The sequence below is a fragment of the Trachemys scripta genome, chromosome 8 (genome assembly GCF_013100865.1).
Source record: "Trachemys scripta elegans isolate TJP31775 chromosome 8, CAS_Tse_1.0, whole genome shotgun sequence".
NCBI classification, from domain to species: Eukaryota; Metazoa; Chordata; order Testudines; family Emydidae; genus Trachemys; species Trachemys scripta.
In genome coordinates, this window is record NC_048305.1 from 108,842,898 (window position 1) to 108,863,674 (window position 20,777).

General features: G+C 53.1%; 1 protein-coding gene across 3 annotated transcripts in view; it reads right to left on the reverse strand.

The window, feature by feature from the left end:
• TIE1 (tyrosine kinase with immunoglobulin like and EGF like domains 1) overlaps nucleotides 1-20,777 on the reverse strand; it is a 40,761-nt gene that overhangs the window by 12,666 nt on the left and 7,318 nt on the right. For all 3 annotated transcript variants that reach the window (XM_034778908.1, XM_034778909.1, XM_034778907.1), the window contains 10 exons: nucleotides 16,554-16,664; nucleotides 14,477-14,632; nucleotides 13,404-13,535; nucleotides 8,953-9,093; nucleotides 8,266-8,394; nucleotides 7,365-7,510; nucleotides 6,569-6,713; nucleotides 4,072-4,230; nucleotides 2,814-2,951; nucleotides 1,910-2,200 (listed from right to left, as the gene is read on the reverse strand). In XM_034778908.1, the coding sequence (XP_034634799.1) occupies nucleotides 1,910-2,200; nucleotides 2,814-2,951; nucleotides 4,072-4,230; nucleotides 6,569-6,713; nucleotides 7,365-7,510; nucleotides 8,266-8,394; nucleotides 8,953-9,093; nucleotides 13,404-13,535; nucleotides 14,477-14,632; nucleotides 16,554-16,664 (1,548 nt within the window). The remainder of the gene's footprint in view (nucleotides 1-1,909; nucleotides 2,201-2,813; nucleotides 2,952-4,071; nucleotides 4,231-6,568; nucleotides 6,714-7,364; nucleotides 7,511-8,265; nucleotides 8,395-8,952; nucleotides 9,094-13,403; nucleotides 13,536-14,476; nucleotides 14,633-16,553; nucleotides 16,665-20,777) is intronic.

A 20,777-nucleotide genomic window follows, 5' to 3' on the forward strand; every position in this document is an offset into this window, starting at 1 on the left:
TGAAGGTCTCAGTCTGCTCCCTATCTGTCAGAGATTGGCTTAAGCCCCAAAGCAGGGTTTTGTCTCCCTTCCAAAAACCCTTTTACACATTAACTGTAATACCTGTGCATATTACTGATAGCCATAGAAATGTCCAACCCCTCTTTGAATCTTCCTGAATTCTTAGCCGCAATGTCATCCAGTGCCCGTAAGTTCCACAGTCTAATTACAGTATCCCAAAGTCATGCTGAATTTGGTGATTGTCACCTCTAGGGGGCACTCTTACTTGACTGCAGGAGGGTTAACCTCTCCAAAGCACAGTTAGCTGAAGTGGGAGCAGTATCTCCAGTTCTGCACATGCCCTTGGGTCAACTCGCTGACGTTTATTTTAAGTGGGGTGACTTGTCGAAAAGTCCCTTCTCCAAACAATAGGGAAATTCAGTGCCCCAAAGACAAACTGCATCCGTCTTGCTTGGTACTTAAAGTACTTACATGGGGAACAAATATTTAATAATGGTGTCTTCAATGTAGCAGAGAAAGGTCTAACACAATCCAATGGCTGGAAGCTGAAGCTATACAAATTTAGACTGGAAATAAGGTGTAAATTTTTACTGGTGAGAGTAATTAACCATTGGAACAATTTACCAAGGGTTGTGATGGATTCTCCTTAACTGACAATTTTTAAATCAAAATGGGATGCTTTTCTAAAAGCTTCGTTCTAGGAATTATTGTGGGGCAGGTCTCTGCCCTGTGCTGTACAGGTCAGACTAGATGATCACAATGGTCCCCTCTCATATAACTCCAAGGAGGCTGGTGCAGTGGCACCTGGGAAGAATTGAGCTGTTGTGTCTGCAAAGAATCACACTGGGGATGGTCAGTGCTATAATTTTAGTCCTGTTACATGACACAAGGCTAAGGAACTGCAGCAATTTACTGGGCTTGATGCAGGAATCACCGGTGAAATTCCATGGCCTGTGTTACCTATTATTTCATAGAACTGTAGGGTTAGAAGTGACCACAAGGGTCACCTAATCTAACCCCCTGCCACAATGCAGGATTTGTATTACAATAGCAATCTGGGACGGTGGCCCTACTGTGCTAGTGCTTTACACACAGAGGGCAAGCAGTAGCCATGGAACAGGGGATTACGCAGCAGGAAGCCACTCTGGGCCAAACAATTGTGGAAGAAAGAAAAGGAGACAGTGTTTCCCTCCTCAGCAATCGGCCGAGGGAGTCATGGCTGCAGGGGCAGAGTGACATATGGAGCCGAACTGAAAGAGGTGCTGGATAATAGTTTTATGCCTAATAAGACTGGCAACTAGATACTAAGGGCTGGTCTGCACTGAGAACTTAATCAGCACAGCTACATCTCTCAGGGGCGTGGAAACCTAACCCCTGTCGATCTAGCTACCATCTCTCAGGGAGATGGATTGTTACGCTGATGGGAGAGCCGCTCCGGTAGGCACTACTTATACTGACACTGGAGCGCTGCAGCTGTGCCGCTGGGGCGGTTCACGTGCAGACATACCTAAGACAAAGAATAAGCCTCGTGCTTCAAGATACCAGCTGATCCCTACAAGGGCCAGGAAAGTTTCCCCCCTCCCCATGTCAGGCTAAGCTATTTACCTGTGCACGACTGTACCATGAGCCAGGTGCACCATAACTTTTTTGCCTCTTTCTGAGGCATCAGGTATTGGCCATTGTCCCTGAAATAAGCAGGCAGAAGAGCCCAGTGGACCAGTAGTCTGATCTTGTGTGGCAAATTCTATGGATCGGATCCCCACCAAGTGTATCTCCATTCACTTCAATGCGACTATGCTGATCTACACCAGCTGAGGAGCTGGCCCCATGTCCGTAGGACAAACAGTTCCCTCCCTTTGCTCCTGACAGTGCTGGTTCTGCAGGGGTAGGGGGGCTGTTGGTTACCTACCTTTGCTGTTGATCATGACCTTGTAGAGGTCAGATGGAGGGCCCAGGCTGGTGCAGTGATAGACCAACACTTCCAGGCCATACTCCTTGTTGAACTCCAGGTTAGGGATGCGGGCAGAGTGCACAAACATGGAGGTTATATTCATCTCACGGACAAGCACTTTTGCTGAGTCCAAGAGACGTACAACGAACCCATTTGCTGGCTCGTAGTTATTTGGCAAGTTCCAATTAACATGAAGCGTGTTCTTCCCCTCTACAGACCAGCCTTCGATCACAGGCTTGGCTGTGGGTTCTGTTAGAGACACAAGGTGGAGGAGGTAATATCTTTACTGGACCAATGCCTGTGAAAACCAGACAGCAAATTCACTGTGGGCCAGTCCTCTCTCTCCTCCCGAAGGAATGCAGAGTCTCATGCTGCCAATCTAGGCTCCAGGGCCTGGCAGAACCCTACACTTGTATCAAGCCCTAATGCTGAGGAGGGTGAGAACGCCCCAGTAAATTCAGACTAGACTCAGCATGGGCCCAGACTCTCAGATCAGTTGGATCAGAGTTGATTAAATCAGAGAAATTCCAATAAAACTGGGATTGGGCTAGGATGAACTGGACTGGACAGAATTAAATCTCATTGGATTGATTCAGAGCAGGATGAATTAGGTGAGATTCATGGAACAAATGGCTTGTTGTGAATTAAACCACACGTGTGCAGAGCCCAGGACAACAGGGCCTGATCCCTGATTGGAAGCTTTAGACACTGGTGCAGTATAAATCAATAACCAATAGCTGAATCCACCCAGCTCTAGTCCTGGTGGCTCTTGGGGAGGGCAGGGCCAGGCACACCCACTCTGTAGTATTTTTATTCGGGGGATTCCTTTCCTGTCTGTCCCCAGTCCCTGCCAGGCACTCACCTTGACACTCTGTCACCATGACCGCCTGCGGTCCCATGGCACCTTCCCCTTTGTCACCAGGGCGAGTCAGCTGCACCTTGACCAGGTAGGCCGTGACTGGCCGTAGGTTCATGAGTGTGATGTTTTCACTGTTGTCAACTGTTGATTACAGAGGATCCTGTTAAACCGAAGCCATGTGACCAGCAGCCTTGTTCCATCCTGTGACACAGCTTCCTCCCAAAGCCCATCGCAGGCTGAGCACTGGCAGTAGGATGTCCCCGGCTGGCCTGTTGCCTCTTCCCTCCCGAAAGCTCCCTGGGCCCAGCTGTTAGTAATATGCAACATGGACCTGCTGGATCCCAGCGTCTCAGCCCTAGCCCATCGCCACCTGATACTCAGCCTGCCTCCTTTTGCTTCTAGGATTTCCCCTGGTGCTACGAGAATGCTCTGTTTGGCGAAGCTAGTACTTGGAGTGCCCAACGCCCAGTGTCTTGGGGCTGGAGCTCAGAACAGAATCTGGGTCAGCACCAGCCCTGCAACTAGAACGAGAAGCTCTTCACAGAGCAGCACATTGGATTCTGGTCATGGTGCTGCCAGGCCTACCCCTCAGGCAGCCATGCCCCACCCTGTGCCCAGGAAAGCCCTGATTGCACTCTCAGCCTTGCACAGATCGAACACGCTCCCTGCAGCATCACACGCTCTGCTTTCTCCTAAAAGCCCCTGCAGAGATTCCCTGCGATGTGGCAGCCAGGGCAAGGCAGAGTGGGATTAGCTGGAGACAGGGGAGGGGACCTCATGGGAGTGCTGAGGAAAATGGCGAGGGGAGAACTGGCCGAGCGAAGCCTTCACCTGCCCTATCCTTCCCTGGCTAGGGTTGGAGTTTCTGGACCATGGGTTCTTGGCCCGTGTCCAGCCAGGCACGTCTGAGCCACTGCTGCCGCCATGATGTGGCATCACCTGTCAATCTCTACACAGCAACGGATTCTGCTGGTTTTCACTCAGCCTGGGAGGGTCTCCATAGGCTTTACTGACATGCTAGCTCAGAAGCAGCAGCAGCTGGCTCAGGCCTCCCTGGGATAGGAGTTTCCTTGTTGTAAAATCAATTGTGGCCAAATTTGAACATGACACCAAAATCGGAGCAGTAGCAAACACAGGGAGGAAAGCATCGTGGCAGAGAGACACGAGGGAGCAGTCCTGCAGGCAGCGGGGCAAGAGGCAGAGCGGTTGCCCCGTGACTTTGATCCTGCCCTAAATGTCCCTTGCAAGCTGATTCCCTTACCCACAATGGATGACCAAGGCGAGGTGTTGTCCTTGGGCTTGTAGAGCAGTTTGATGGAGGTGACTGGGCCGTCACCAGAGAATCCATCCACTGGGGAAACCACAAGCTGCCGACTTTGCTTGGCCAGCAGCCGGGGAGGCCTCAGTGGCACTGGAGGGACTGTAGGCAAAGAACAGAACCAACATCAATAAACCCAACACAACCCTGAAGGAAGAAGGAACAAAGCAATGCTTAACATGGACACTTGGCCACACTGACCTGCTGGTCAGCCCTAGCACATCGCCCATGCTAGTTTCATACTACCCCTTTCCTTTGTAGTCTAGGGGGAACCCCATGATCCCAGAGTCTCTGCCGTCAGTACCGTGATGGGACATGCCCTCATCCCACTGATGCAGAGGCTAACAGGGGTTCCTGCACTCAGGCAGTGCCAGCTCGGGGCATGTGCAGAATCTGCTCCACCTGGAGAAGGGGAGCTTAAAAAGGCAACAATGCTACTGCGAGTGGTGGTGGGGGGATTGCCCAGAAGGAGAGGCTGCTGGGGACTGCCAGTGAGCTCCAGTAGCCAGGGGAGCCTGGCCGAGGGACTGGCTGTCCTTTCCTCCCACCCCGCCCTTGTCTGGGGGCAGACTGACACCTGACATGGGCCAGGGGCCCTGGAAGACGGCTCCCCACTATGACCAGTGGTTAGGCCTGGGGAATGTTGCCAGGGACTAGAGGGAATTGGACTCACAAGGGACCGCAGGAGTGAACTGAACTGCCAGGAGCAATGAGATTGCCCGAGTGGCTGAGGTTCCCAGAGAGGACCCAGGGGCAAGAGAGGGAAAGATTCTATGGCCAAGACCAGGCTGAGGGTCGGCCAGCTACAAGCAAACCATGGTTCCTGTAACCATGACAATGACAATTGCTCCCCAGAAGTAGAGGGCAGCCCTGGACCTCCCCCGTGCTGCACTCAGGCCCAGGGAGCCTGCCTTGGCCTGCGGGCAGATGGATGTCTTCGGCAGTGGAGACTCCACCTCTCTCTAGTTCAGGGGTTCTCAAACTGGGGGTCGGGACCCCTCAGGGGGACACGGGGTTATTACAGGGGGGTTGCGAGCTGTCAGCCTCCACCCTAAACCCTGCTTTGTCCCCAGCATTTATAATGGTGTTAAATATATAAAAAAGTGCTTTTAATTTATAAGGGGGGTTGCACTCAGAGGCTTGCTATGTGAAAGGGGTCACCAGGACAAACGTTTGAGAACCCCTGCTCTAGTTGCTCTTGTAAGCAGAGTCTGAATGAGCTCCCCTGACATCTACTGGTGAGCTGTGGAAAAGGACTTCAGGAGTTGATCTCATTTGCATGGGCCCAGCCACCCTGCCTAGGTGCTCAGCATGATGGACTGCTTGCCCAAATGGTCACTTGTGACTGGTGCTGGATCCCTAGTCTCCTTGTTATTGGGGCAGGAGTAATAAAGGGTTGTTATCCTTGTGTGAATTGAGGGCAGCAGAATTGTACCTGGCATACCGCAATGGAGGGACTCATCCTCAACTGAATGGCACTCACTAGGCAGGGGACATGGGTTCCAAACACCAATGAGTAGAGGGAGGTGGGGTATGGGCACCCAGGTACTATTTAAGCTGGTCTCCCAACTCTATAATAAAATAACTAATTTAGACTCAATTAAGAGTCTTGCTACATGCTGTAGAGCTAAAATCACTGATACTTAAGTCTAAGTATTAGATTTACTTTGGGACAGTGTTTCTGGTACAAGAGACTGCCTAGTGTGTACAAGCAGTGAGGGTCCCCTCCACTGAGAGCTGAAATCACTGAGAGCTGTATTAAGTGGTGGGCCCAGAAGACATCTTGGTGAGTGGCTGGTGGAGAGGTGTAGCCAGCAAGGTGGTAAGTAGCCAGCTGGCGGAGAGGAGCGGCCAGCAGGGTGGCTGGCAGAGGGGTGCAGCAGGTGGGGCAGCGAGCGACTGCCCAAGCAGCAGAGTGTGTAAGGTGCCTCCTTACCCCCCTTCCACCCACGGTGGGAGGTGAATTCTACAGCTGAACTTCTGGATTCTGGGGCTGCACTGACCAAGGACAGTGAGTGGGGTGCAGTGAAGGGATGGGCATGTTAAAGGGACTTTTTGGTTGCTGGACTTAAGACCCTGAGGGGAAAAGGACACTGCCCAACTTACTTGGGGGTGGGTCTTTTGCTCAGGGTTTATATTTATGAACCTACTTGTGGTGTTTTCCCAAATTAATGCTGAGTTACTCCCCTCCTTTTATTAAATATTTTTGCTGCACTCAGACTCTGTGCTTGCGAGTGGGGAAGTATAGCCTCTTAGAGGTGCCCAGGGGGTGGTGTGTAATTGTCCCAGGTCACTGGGTGGGGGCTCGAGCTGGTTTTGCATTGTATTGTTGAAAAGGAATCTCTAGATATTGAACCCGGCCCTTGTTGCTGCCAACTTGGACTGGCAGAAAGGTCACACTCTCCAACATCCCAGCTGTTCCCTCCCCTGCTCCGCTCACCTTTGACATTGACATTGACTCTCCTGCTGTCCTGTCCCCCGCTGGTGGAAACTCTACACTCCCAGAGGCCCGTGTCCGCCTCGGTGAGCATTGGCACCAGGAACTCAGAGGTGGTTTTGTCTGTTTCCATGATGGCTTTAATCGACTGGGTGGGAGAGAGAAGCTGCAGTTACTCCTCCTAGGGCCACAGGCACCAAGCACAGCCAGATGGGTAGAACAGAGATGGCTGGGCTGGGGCAGACGGCTGCTGCGCGGGATCCAGGCCCGAGCAGGCTCACGTTCAGGTGTGCAGCCATGGCGCACTAGGTGGGGCTACACAGGCCTAGGGATTTGGGGTAAATACCAGCTTGGAGACTGAGGTACCTGAGCGGCAGCTGGACCTAGTCACACAGAGCCCTGGCAGGGTGGAGGGGTGCACAGAGAGCAGGGGCAGGGGAGGCACAGAGAGCCTCTCCTGGGCGGAGTGGGGGGAGGCTACAAGGAGCCCCGGCGGGATGGGACTGGGGGGTGGGGAAGCACAGGGAGCCCTGGCGGGGCAGAACCGGAGGGCACAGAGAGCCCCGGTGGGATGGGACTGTGGGGGGCAGCACAGGGGGCCCTGGTGGGATGGGGGGGCACAGGGAGCCCTGATAGGGCAGGAGGAGGGGGGGCACAAGGAGCCCCAGCAGGACAGGACTGGGGGGGGCAGCACAAGGAGCCCCCTGGTGGTACGGGACTGGGGGGGCACAGGGAACCCTGGGAAGATGGGGGGGGGCACAAGGAGCCCTGATGGGGCAGGAGGAGGGGGGGCGGGTACCGTGAGCACTGTCCCGTCAGCCTTGCGCAGCTCGATGCTGTCTCGCACTGGGGGCGGGTTGCCCGTGGCCATACAGCTGATCACAGGCTGGGAACCCAGGTTAAACTCCAGCTCTGCGGCCAAGTTGATGATCTGGGGACTCCGATCTGGGATGGCAAATAGCAGTGCTGAGCAGGCAAGCCCCAGCCCCCCTGAGCTCACCACTCTCCCTGTCCCTGAGCCAGAGGCTGCTGCAGGGCGTCTGGGAGGCCCAGGGCTTGGCCCAAGCTGAGGGTTCTGCGTTGAGGTCCTCAAGGCAGCTCCGCAGAGCCACCCGCCCCCTTCCCAGTTTTAGATGCCCTGAAGAAGTGACTGCCCTGGTCTCTAGGGGAAAGTCCCAGCAAGGACGGCTGGTGGATCTGCCCCCTTCTCCACTGACACCATTTCATTGCTCCTCTCCCAGGTCTCTTCCCTTGCTGGCAGCAGGAGAAGCCAGCACCTCGTGCCCAGGCAGCTCTCCACACCCCAAGCCAGTGCCCACGGGCCATGGTCTGAGCTCCTCGGCTGGGCAGCGATGGCCCCTGACGGAGCTGGCCTGTCCAAGCACTGGCATCTGATGGGTCTGCTCACAGTGCTGCAGCACTTTGCTCTCCCACCCAGTGCCAGGGTCCCACCCAGCCGCTCTTCGGCAGCTTTCCCGCCGGGGGCACTGCCAGCCAGGGAGGGGCTGCATTAGCCTGTCTCTAAGCAGCACTTTGCGGCATTGGGCAGGGAGCAGTTCCCGAGGTTTCGAGCACCCCCAGCGTTACAATGGTCAGTATGTGGGCGGTGTGCAGACACTGTGGGGCCGGGGCTGGGTGAACCTGCCTGGCAGTGCTGCACCCCAGGCGGATCATAGGTATTGCACTGAGGGCAGCTGTACCTGATTTCTCGCAGCGCTCCCCATGACACCCTGATGGGCAAACACAGCCACTGAAGCGGTTGCAGGTGCCTCCATTTTGGCAGTGACACTCCAGGGCACAGTCTGCGCCATAGCGTCCAAGAGGGCAGGCTGGGGGGAGGAGCCAAGAATTCACTGGTGAGCAGCAACCACAGAATCAGACCCCCAAGGCACTAATACTGTGTCAGAGCCAGTTCTCACAGGCCCTTCAGTCCAAGTGGTGATGTGTGGCACCCTGCCCCATTCTCTTCCAGCCCAGCTCTGTCCCCAGAGATCCGTTGTGGGGCTGGCCAGGGACATGGGGGATGAGAGGAGATGGGGAAGCAGCAGAGAAGGTTCGTTTGCTTCTTTCTGCTGCAGTCTGAGCTGTGGAAGTTCCTGTCCCAAGGTACTTTGCGTGGCTGATGGGCTGGGGCTGCAAAACTGGAGACATGAGCTGTACTCAGCGTCCTCGAGTGAGCGCCCTTGTATCCGGAATGCTGCACAGACAGCAGGGGAGCCAGCAAGAGACAAAAACCACAGCCAAACGTGTGGGTGGGGGTTGTGGGCTGCCTTGGCCCCAGGGGGTGTCTCCCTTTTGAAATAGAGAGGTCAGGCCCCTCTGCCTAGGAGGAACCCCGTCTGAGGGTGGTGCCTCTGTCGGGGAGGGGAGAGGGAAGCAGGCTGTACCTGTACTGCACTGTAAGCCACTCCATCCAGAAGCGCAGGAACAGCCGTATGGATCCGGCAGGCAGAAGCTTAGCCCCTTGCAGCCCTGGTCATTGTTGCACTGTTCCTGGCAGTTACGGCCAAACCTCCCTTCCCTACAGGCTTCAGAACAAGACAATTCTCCTCACTACTCTGCTGCAGCCAGCATCGGTCCATTCACTGTCCTCCATTTCCACATGGCCTGACCCTGCCACCACCACAGCCAGGACAAGCTACGCAGCCAGCACAGAGGTGCACTAACAATTAATGAACTTACGAAAACCAGCAGGGAACTGGGGAGGCCCCTGTGCCGGAACATGGCTGAAAACAAAACTCTGTTGAGTTCCACAAGGCAGAGCAGAGATGCTGGCCATTACTGGTGGGGGAATCCAGCCTCAGTCCCGTGTAAAATATAATGGTATAAGCAGTAAGAGCAAAATGTGTATTAGCGGGAGATAGAGAAACACCACTCACAGGGACAGGATAGGCAGAAATAACTGCTAAGGAGACCTTAGCGACAGCCAGGGGCAGCTTTGACAGCATCAGAGACAAGGCTAAGCCAAATGGACCCAGATAAGAAACAGCCCCAGCTACTGCACAGAGCAAACTTTCTACCCCAGTTCCATTTTGCAGCATAAAACTCCAAGATGGATGCGCTGCATCCGAGGGTGCTAAAGGAGTTGGCGGGTGAGATTGCAGAGCCATTAGCCATTATTTTTGAAAACTCATGGCGATCGGGGGAGGTCCCAGATGACTGGAAAAAGGCTAATGTAGTGCCCATCTTTAAAAAAGGGAAGAAGGAGGATCCGGGGAACTACAGGCCAGTCAGCCTCACCTCAGTCCCTGGAAAAATTATGGAGCAGGTCCTCAAGGAATCAATTATGAAACATTTAGAGGAGAGGAAAGTGATCAGGAACAGTCAGCATGGATTCACGAAGGGGAAGTCGTGCCTGACTAACCTAATTGNACTGGAATGCGTTACCTAGGGAGGTGGTGGAGTCTCCTTCCTTGGAGGTTTTTAAGGCCCGGCTTGACAAAGCCCTGGCTGGGATGATTTAGTTGGGAATTGGTCCTGCTTTGAGCAGGGGGTTGGACTAGATGACCTCTTGAGGTCCCTTCCAACTCTGATATTCTATGATTCTATAAGTCAGAGCTGAGGATTTCTGCCATCTTGCTGGCACAAGAGATCTCCACTCAGGGGACAATGAACAGATGATCTTTGGGTAGGGCCAGATACTACGAGAACCTAGTCTGCTGTGCCCAGGCCAAGAGTCACAGATTATAGGGCCAGAAGGGACCATTGTGATCAGCTTGTCTGACCTCCTGCACAGCATAGGCCAGAGACCTGCCCTGAATTAATTCCTGTTCACACTAGAGGATAATGCTCAGAAAAACATCCCAGCTTGATTAAAAATTTGGAGCAATGGAGAATCCACCAAAACCCTCGTAAGTTGTTCTCCTCGCTGTTTAAAAATTTGCACCTGGTTTCCAGTCTAAACCTGTCCAGCTTTAAGTTCTAGCCAATGGATCTTGTTATACCTTTGTTAGCTATATTGATGAGCCCCCATTATCCAATTTCTCTGCCTTGTGTAGGTACATATTGACTGATCAAGTCATGCCCTTCTCTTTGTTAAACTAAATAGACTGAGCTCCTTGAGTCTCTCACGGTATAGTTCATTTTCTGATCCTTCAGTCATTTTCATGGCTCTTCTCTGAACCTTCTCCAGTTTATCAACATCCTTTTAGCACTACGGACACCAGAACTGGACACAGTATCCAGTAACAGCTTCACTAATGCTGTATACAGGACGTAAAAATCACCTCCCTACTTGACAATCTGTTGTTAATGCAATCAAGGATACATCCACCATCTTAGCTACAGCATAGAATATCAGGGTTGGAAGGGACCTCAGGAGGTCATCTAGTCCAACCCCCTGGTCAAAGCAGGACCAATTCCCAACTAAATCATCCCAGCCAGGGCTTTGTCAAGGCTGACCTTAAAAACCCCTAAGGAAGGAGATTCCACCACCTCCCTAGGGAACCCATTCCAGCATTGCAACGGGCACTCATGGTGACCACTCGTGGTGATCTGCACCCTCCCCCGTGGGTCTATGGTGATTGTGCACCTGTGAGGTGAAGACACGATGAGGTCACTATATTCTGCGTGCACCATGGAATGGAGCCTGAGCTCTGTGACTCTCCCTCTTTGTGGAGTCCCAGAGCTCGGGCTCCAGCCCAAGCCCAAACGTCTACACCACAGTTAAACAGCCCTTTAGCCCAAGCTCTGCAAGCCTGAGTCAGCTGACACAGGCCAGCTGTGGGTTTTAATTGCAGTGCAGACATACCCTCAGTGTTCAGACTGTATTTTATTCTAAACCCTTCCAATCCCACCAGTACAGTGCAACATCACAGTATTCAATCCCTACATCTTTCTGCCTCTCTTTACTAGGGCCTAGGAGGAAAGGCGATCTCCCTCTCTAGAGAGCCGGGCCAGGCTCAGATCAGCCACTCCAGTCCCCCGTTGTAACACTTCCTTCCTGGCTTTTATCAGGTTAGCCAGCTGAGGACTAATTAGTTCCTTACCTCCCCATCCTCTCCTTCTGATTAGCTCATTGTTCAGTCAGCAGTCTCTGGGAAAACTAATTGAGGCTACAGTGATCAGAGTGCTGACCCACCTGTCAGGTCTCAGCACTCTGTCACACACCTTGGCATGAGCTCCCAGTGTGAGGCAAAAAGGGCCAATGTGATTCTGGGATATAGTGAGCAGGGTGGGGGGTTTACCTCTGTCATTGGTGATACTGCACCCAGTTCTGACATCCACATTTTTAAAAGGATGTTGAAACATTGGAGAGCGTGTAGAGAAGAGCCACAAATATGAATTGAGGGCTGGAGAACATGCTTTACCATTGAGACTTACAGAGTTCAGTCTGTTCAGTTTACCAGAAAGAAGACTTGATTACAGTGTGTAAGTCTGTTCATGAGGAGAAAATACCAGGTACTTCAGGGCTCTCTCCTTCAGCAGAGAAGGACAGAACAAGAACCAGTGGCTGGAAGTTGAAACCAGACAAATTCAAATTAGAAATAAGGCCAAAAATTAGCCATCAAGGTGATTTACCACTGGAACCAGCTCCCAAGGGAAGTGGTAGATTTCCATCTCCTGCTGTCTTCAGATCCAGTCCGGCTGCCTTTCTGGAATTGCTGCTTTACCACAGTGGTCTCCAAACTTTTTTGATCGCGCACCCCTATCAGTAAACAATTTTTGAGCATGCACCCCCTGCCACACCGCAGGGCCGGCTCTACCATTTTTGCCGCCCCAAGCAAAAAAAAAAAAAAAATTGCCCGACTTGCCGAAGGGGGGAGGGGGAGAAGGGCGCTCGGACTCCCGTCTGAATTGCCGAAGCAAAAAAACAAACAAATAAAAAAGCCGCCTGAACTGCCGAAGCGGCGCTGCTCCGCCGGCGCTCCTCCTGCCGCGCACCCTGAAGGATCCTCTTGCGCACCCCCTGGGGTGCGTGCACCCCACTTTGGAGACCACTGCTTTACCAGACACAAGTTGCTGGGTTCAAAACATGGGGAACTGGGTGAAATTCTCTGGCCTGTGATAGACCGGAGATAAAACTAGCTGATTTAATGGTCCCTTATGGCCGTTGAGTCGATGAGTCTATGAACCCAGACCCTCAGTGGGAGGAATCTTTAAAGGCATCTTTACAAAAGGACAGTTCCTCTGCCCCAGGATCTAAGCCCCAGCTTCAGCATGGAGGGGTCCGAGATGACACGCTGCCTCGCACACCCAGCACTAGCAGAGCCTCTTGCAGGAGAAGGTTCTCTCAGATCCCTGGAGGCTTCACGGTCCTTAGCTGAGTGCCACTCCTGGGGGCAGGTAACGCAGTTCCCTGCCTCTGTGGAAGAAATGGGGAGCAGCTCCTGCCCCCGTCCTGCTAGAGGGGCCCAGCCTCCCATGCAGGCCACGGAGACTCACAAACAACAGACATTTGACAAATCTGTCAAACCCCCCAAAACCGCCCCTATTGTCTAGGAGAGGCTGAGCCACAGACCTCCTTGAGCCCATCCCCGTGTCACAGACTGAGGTCAGCCCCAGCCCTATATCACTGTTCCTGTCACCCGAGGAGGCCCAGCTCCAGCCTGGCTTGTTCCTATCCCTGCATCCGCATCCCCCAAGGAGGCCCAGGTCCAGCACAGCCCATCCCCATCCCTGCATCACCATCCCTGCCACACGGCAGAGAAAGGGGAGAGGAAGGCTCTGTGCCTACTGCAGCTAGAAAATGGGAGACGGGGGACTCAGGGTCAGTGGAGGGAGTGGGGTGTTTATTCCCTTGGCCTATGGAGTGTGGAGGTACCTATGCCCCACGACTGCTTACTCCTGCTCCAGAATGCACCTCCCCCCACAGGGGCTGGGTGTGTGGAGTTCATACCTTTCTCACAGCGCGTGCCCATGAAACCTGGGGGGCAGATGCACTCCCCAACACTGTCATGGCAGATGCCTCCATTCAGGCAGTCAGGACAGTCCTTCTCACAAGAAGGGCCCCACTTCTTCGCTGGACACCCTGGGAGAAAGCAGGGGGGTTTAGGGCAGTGCCACCCATGTACCTCTGGGAGCACCGGCTGCATGCTCAGTCTGAACTGAAGCCCGATGGACTCCTAACCTCAGGAAATGCGAGTGCAGAGCCTGCCTGCTAGGCAGGGCCAGGGCAACGGGATCCAGTATTCTGATAGCAGGAAATGCCAGAGGGGCCCGTCTCCCCAGCACACAGACCTCAGCCCCGTGGCACACACGTGTTCTGCCCCTCCCAGTTAACATGGCTCTGCATGAATGCGTCACTGGCACCCCAAAGGGCAAAGCTAAGCTGCTGCTCTCTCCCACCAAGCCCCGCTGCTCCCTGTTCTCTGGCACCATCCACCTCTGTGTCACTCAGGCCTGGAACCTGGCGTCACCTTCAATTCCTCCCTCCCTTGCACCCACGCGTTCACCATGCTGCTTCCCTCTCCAGAACGTTCCTTAGATTCCACCTTTGTTTTCTATCCACACAGCTAAGCTGCCTTCCAGGCCCTCCTTGCCTCCAGTCCTGACCACAGCACGCGCCTCCCCGTGGAGGCATGGCTGGGGGAGAGCACGGCAAGAGCACTGCTGTATCCCAGCCATTTCTGGCTGCTACAGGCGCCTCACGGGGCCCAACACAGCCTAGCGTAACTTAGAGCAGCATTCTGTACAGGCCCTAGCGCCAGAGGGCGGCAAATGCGGCGCACAGCTGAGCTCAGACAAAGCCAGAACAGGGCCCGTGTCTGTTTGTCTGACCCCAAATCCAAGACCCCCGTTTCTCTTGGGCCAGGTCCCAGCCTAGACTGAGCCCTCACACCCACCAGCCCCTTCTCCAGTGGGTCTGTTGTATGTCTGGAGCCTAGGCTCTGGCCCCACGTGGCAGTCCTGCCCTGTTCCCTACCCCAGCCAGGCTCCAGACCCAGCCCTGAGGTCCCACAGCAATCTTACCTCTCACAATCAGCCTGTAAAAGGCACTTGTCAGGGGACTGTCCCCAATGAATGCAGCACTGTACACCCCATTCTCACTCAGACCCACATCCGGTAGGGTTAAGGTGAACAGCGTCCCATTCACTTCACCCCGGTCCGTTGTCTGGTAGTAGGTACCTGAATTAAGGAACGAGGGAAAATGGCATCAGGTCTTGAAGTTACCCAACACTGGAGCTGGCCTGAGTCAAACCCTGTCCCTGTTAGTCCCTCTAGGGAGAGCCAACCATGTGCAGCTGGGCAACACCGAGGGGCTCTGCCCTCTTCAGCTTGATGACCCAGACATGTCTCTAGGATGTGGGTGAGCATCAGGGCTCTCCTGGACTGTTCCTGAAAGGCCAGGCCAGCAAAGTGAGCGCAAAGGCATGAGCCAATCCCTGGTGGCCAGTCCCGTGGCCGTCTGTGGGGAATAGGGATCCCAGAAAAGGCAGGGGTCAGACAAACATGCAGCCTGACTCCTCTCCCTGGTTACTGAGGCGCTCCCTCCAGGGTAGGTCTGAGCCCCCAGGCAGCACTGTCTGGAGAGACCGCATCAGATGGAGGCAGTGTCTCTCAGGGCCCATCTGCACTGCAGCAGGGTGCATGCTCCCCAGCATGGATAGACAGGCACAAACTAGCTCTGTTCACAGGACTAGCAGAGGCAGGGGCTCAGGCTAGCCGCCCACGTACGTAGCCCAGGGGACTGGGTGGGTTTGTGCTCAGGAGGCCAGCCTGAGCTGCCAGCCAGGCCACTCCAGTGCGGCTCCCCTGCTGGTTTTAGGGCGCTATCGTGAGCACAGCTAGTGCGTCTGTCTCCCCACACTGGCAGGCAGTGCAGTGTAAACATACCTAGGAGAAGGGGGTCTGGAGACACTGCAGAGCGAGTGCCTGGAGCCTATGGCACAGTCTGGACCAGAAACTGCCACGGCTCATCCTGCTCAACACGACTGCCTTGAGTACTTCCAGAGCAGTTGGGGGGGGGGAGGCACCTGCCCCAGCCTCATTTGCATCTGGAGCGGGGCGGGGGGGGCTCACTTGCCACTTGTCCTGAGCTCATGCAATGTAGGGTTCAGTCATGTGTGGAGGAGGGTCTCACTCCGACCCCATGGGGAGGGGTTTGGGGAGATGGTCTCACTGGGATCATGTGCCCTGGCTGTGTGCACACCTTGGAACCTGGCCCAGAGCTCTCTGGGGTCCCTGGCCCTACGTATCCACAACAGTCTGGTTGTTTCACTTGGGTTGCCTGCCCCAGCCTGGCAAAGGGGGCGGATCACTGGGGTCTCCTGCTGTGGGAGGGACTCTATCCTGGGAAGTAGTGACTCTGTGGGGGTCGTGGTGGATAATCAGCTGACCGTGAGCTTCCAGTGTGAGGCTGTGGCCAAGAGGACTAGTGCATAAACAGGGGAATCTCGAGTAGGAGCAGAGAGGTTATTTTAACCTTTGTATTTGGTTCGGGTGCAACTGCTGTTGGAATCCTGTGTCCAGTTCTGGTGCCCACAATTCAAGAAGGATGTTGATAAATTGGGGAGGGTTCAGAGAAGAGCCACGAGAATGATTACAGGATTAGAAAACCTGCCTTCTAGTAGTAGATTCAAGGAGCTCCATCTACTTAGCTCATCAAAGAGATGGTTAAGGGGTGACTTGATCATAGCCAATCAGAACCTGCATGCAGTGGGAGAGCTCCCGCGGCCAAACGTCTAACACCAGCCAATGGCTGGAAGCTGAAGCTAGACAAATTCAGACGGGTGATAAGGCTCAAATTAAACCTCTGGAACAATTTACCAAGGGCTGTGGTGGATTTTCCATCACTGGCAAGTTTTAAGTCATGGTTGGATGTTTTTCTGAAAGGTCTGCTCTGGTTCAGGCAGAATTAACTAAGGGAAGCTTCATGGCCTGTGTTATACAGGAGGTCAGAGTAGCTGAGCACAGGGGTCCCTTCTGCCTTATTAGCTATTAATCTCTTGGGGGCATGGCTCCCTGGGGTCTCCTGCTGGGGTGTGAGGGGACTACTCCCTAGGGTTGCCTTCTCCAGCCAGGGGAAGCCGCTCACTGGATCACTTGCCGTTTCTTTTCCATAAGACATCTGTGTTCTTCTTGTGAAGGACTTTGGCAGAGAAGGTGGCCGAGTCCGCAATGCTCACAGTCTGGGTGACTTTCAGTGGGACCAGGTGGGCTACAGAGAAACGGAGAAAGAAGGGTAAAGCTTAGGAGGGTGTTTGAGTGTCCACAATGACCCCTCTTTCCCAAGAGGGGACAGCTGCTGTGGACGAACTGCCAACCCCTGGGACATCATTCGGACCAAAAAAAAGAAAAAGTTAACGTGGCCGCCTATGGCACAGTCTCATTGCTGATGTCGCTGAGAGCAGGGCAGAGCCAGGCCAAGCAGCACTCTGATATCCTGGGCACTGGGATGTAGAGATGGGAGCACCTCACACCCTGTGCTCCAGACGTGCTAGAACTATGGGTACGGGGGACGCTGCCGCATGCCCCGGGTTGAAGTGGTTTCCATCATATCCAGGGTTTACAGTTTGGTTCCACTGCTCTCTGGACACATTGTTCCAGCCCCCTGCTGTGCTCCAGGCCATTCTGAAATCCAAAGTACAATGAAGTTACCTGCTAGACAGGATTTCTGCAGAGTGGCCGGAAGCCACCTCTGTCCCTGGCTGTATCACAGGCTGTGGGCTCCTTGCTGGTGCTGAGGAGGGAGTTGCACTGCTCCTGCTTGGGGCCTCTAGTCGACATTTTCACCCAGAGGCACAGGGAGTCTGGACCCCGGGATCTCTATGAGCAAGCAATGACCGCATGGCCTGACAGCCAGAAGAGCAGAGAACCCCAGAGAGGCCCACGCATGAGAGAGACAGGGGTCAAACACTGTCAGTGATGGTCTCTGCCCTGTCTGAGCCCTTCGAGGTCCAGCCTGCCATGTGGCAGGAGGTGCAAGGCAAGGAGGGGAGCAGGAGACATGGCAGGACATACAGACACAGAGCCTCTGTCTGTCTGGATTCCCCAGTGTCCACAGGCCTAGCACAAAGGAGGGAGAATTGCCCTCTCATACTAACCAGTACAAAGCAAGACACAACCCAGGCAGGTGGGGGCAGCAAGACAGGAAGGTCACTCGGGAACGAACATTAACAGACGAGCTGTTGCTGCTCTGCTGATACTCACACCTTCTTGTTAACTGTTGGAAATGAGCCACCTTGATTGCCTTGGCCTCGTTAGCACTACAAAAGTAATTTTCCCTCCCTTGGTATTCGTCCCTTCTTGTCAACTGTTGAGAACAGGCCACTTCCACCCTAATTGAATTGGCTCGTTAGCACTGACCCCCCACTTGGTAAGGCAACTCCCATCTTTTCATGTGCTATAATATATATTCTGCTTACTGTTTTTTTTCACTCCATGCACCTGATGAAGTGGGTTTTAGCCCACAAAAGCTTATGCCCAAATAAATTTGTTAGTCTCTAAGATGCCACAAGGACTCCTCATTGTTTTTGCTGATACAGACTAACATTGCTACCACTCAGATGTACCTGGACACCTTGCGGTAATCACTGGCACCACCAGAGACCGCTTTGCTGGCCACAATGATTAGGCATTAAGAAGGCTTTGGAGTGAGGCACTGTTGTATGGCTGGGAGTGATGGCAGGTTTGCAGAGGACTTCTTGTTGCATAGTATGGGCTGGAGAGGGGAGCAGGACTGTTTACAGGGCATATGTGGAAGTATGAATGTAGCCCGGCCGTGCTTACGCTGGGGCACCCACTCGCTCCAAAAGGGCCATAAGCCCGTCGCTCTTCAACCTCCTGGAGCTTTCCTTTGTTAAGAGAGCAGAAGGGAAGTGCCCCTCCCAGACTGTTCCTACAGTTTCTTTTCCCATCTCCCCCAGCTGCTGTTAGTGGCCTGGTCCACAGCCTTAGTCCAGGAGAGTCCCTGGGCAGGCAACCAGCCTGGCCACCCACTTCCCCCAGTCTGATCTGCTGCAATGAGATTGTGGGCTCAGACTTGCCCACGTCTCTGCACGTGTGCACAACACAAACAGGTCATGCAGCCAAAGGATTTCACAGTCCTCTTGGGGATTTTCTGGTTTTCATAGCAAATGGTCAGTTTGATGTTTCCTGTGAAATCTGTGTGGCTAATAATACAGCTTTGTAAGTGTGTAGTGATCACTGTTACCCAGTGGAGTCTATATTAGGTACTTACAGATCCTAAAAATTGTTAAAAGAACATTAAAGTTTCAAAGTCAGCCACTAAAAAGTTAGGAAGTGCCAGAATGAAGGCTGCCTGTGCAGCCTTATCTGCCTCCCGCGGTGTGTATGCATGATGATACAGCCTTTGATTACCTGATCATATACTATGTTTTTCCACAGGCCCCTTGCCTCATTCCGTGCACAGGATGGATGGTGCTCTGGGGATGTATCAGGGTTCTGCTTCATTTGTTGCAGAAGTGGGAAGGTGTGCGGTGAATGGGAGAGGACTGCAGGAAAAGAGGATGGTCTCCTGGGTAAGGGAGCTGAATGCTGCCTTGGAGAATTGTATCTCTGCTTCTGCCACAGAGTTCCCCTGTGATGCTGGGCAAATTACTTAAAACCTAAGTGCTCACAATCGTGTGGTCCTCATTTTCTGGGTGCCCAGTGTGAGATACCTGGGGCCAGTTTTGCAGAAATGGTAAGTGCTCACAATAGCAACTGAAGTCAAGTGGAACCGTGCTTTGAAAGTATAAAGTGCTGTAAAACTGCAGAGACATCTGGGAACTCAAGTCTCGTGTGTCTCAAGTAGACACTTCTAACAATTTTGGCCTTAATGTCTCAGTGCCTCAATTTCCCATCTGTAAAGTGGGGATTGAAATATTAACTCATCTCACTGGGGTGTTGTGAAGATAATTCATTGAAATACTATGGCAAGAGCACCACAGAAACACCTAAGAGGAAATTAATAATTTTATATCCAGTACTGGGTTTGGATGGGATGTATCCAAATAAGGCATGAGGAGATTTAAAAAAGATACTGAATTATGATCTACTCACTGAATGAAGTGGGATCCTATGAAAAAGTAGAATGTGATCATGTATGAAGGATTGTATCATAATGCATATGCATAAGGGGGGACAATTAAGTTTGCATGGGAACCCACATAGGTCATCAGGAGGGTCAGAACCTTTAAATCCACCCCAAAGTCCTGTGCCATGTGGGCTAACAAAATAACTGGCAGCAGTAGAAGACTGTCATCCTCTATGTGGCCAGCCTCTAGAAAGAGGTTTGCCAGGGGATTTCACAGTGATGTGCTGACAGCAGAGGACTGTTGAGCCTCAGAAATCCTGGGGTCTATTCCAAGTTCTGAGGGGTGTGTGCTCTAACGGTTACAGACACTTCTGGCCCTGTGGACCCCCCACCCCCAATAAAACCTGACCCCTTCTGCCCCTGGCCCTCCAGCCTGACCTCATTCAAGTTCTGGTCTCCCCTCCTCAGTTCCTTGTGCCAACCCTGGTCTTCCTCTATGTGGCCAGCCCTATCTCTCCACCCATTTCCCACCAAATGCCCTGGCTTCTTGCCCCAGTTTCCCTCCTCATTAACCTCAAGCTCAGCTCCTCACTCCCCTGCATCCCAGTCAGACTGCATGACTCTTCTCTTCTCCTCCATGATGCCTGAGCGCACAGCAGAGACAGGCTTGCTGCTCTCAGTTGCTGGGCTCAGAGCCACAACTACCCCCTTTGGCCAAGAGGAGCAAATGCATGGGAAATCCTGCTCAGTCCCTGCATCCCTGAGAGGGAGCATGTGCAGTCTGAGCAGCATGGAGGAGCTGAGAGAGGCTGCTGCAGCATGCTCTGTACAGACAGAAATCGTTGGAAAATGTAGCTGCTAAACTCTAACAAGTCTCTACTGAACGTGTGAAAACTGCAGTTTTCAGGGGTTCATAACTTGGCCAAATTTGGGCAAATTATCATGGGTACAGCAACAGGCACATCCTGTCACCAGGCTACCTCCCTCCTAGCCAAATTTCAAGTCCGTGGTCCAAATTATAGAAGCACTAGAGCTTCTCAAAGAAAGACTGCAAGATTTTTAATATGGGCAGAACATGTTTTTCCCTAATCTCATTTTCAGAAAACAGCTGAACTGCTTTAGCTGAAACTTTCCAAAAAATGTTCAGCTTGAGGCAGGCATCCAGCACACAAAATTTCAGCCCAAATGGTTAAAATTAAAGCTTACTGAAACATGCTGTCCACAATTGCTGTCTGGAGTTCCTCTCCTCCATCCTAGACCCTCTCCAGTCCAACTTCCACCCTTTGCATTTCA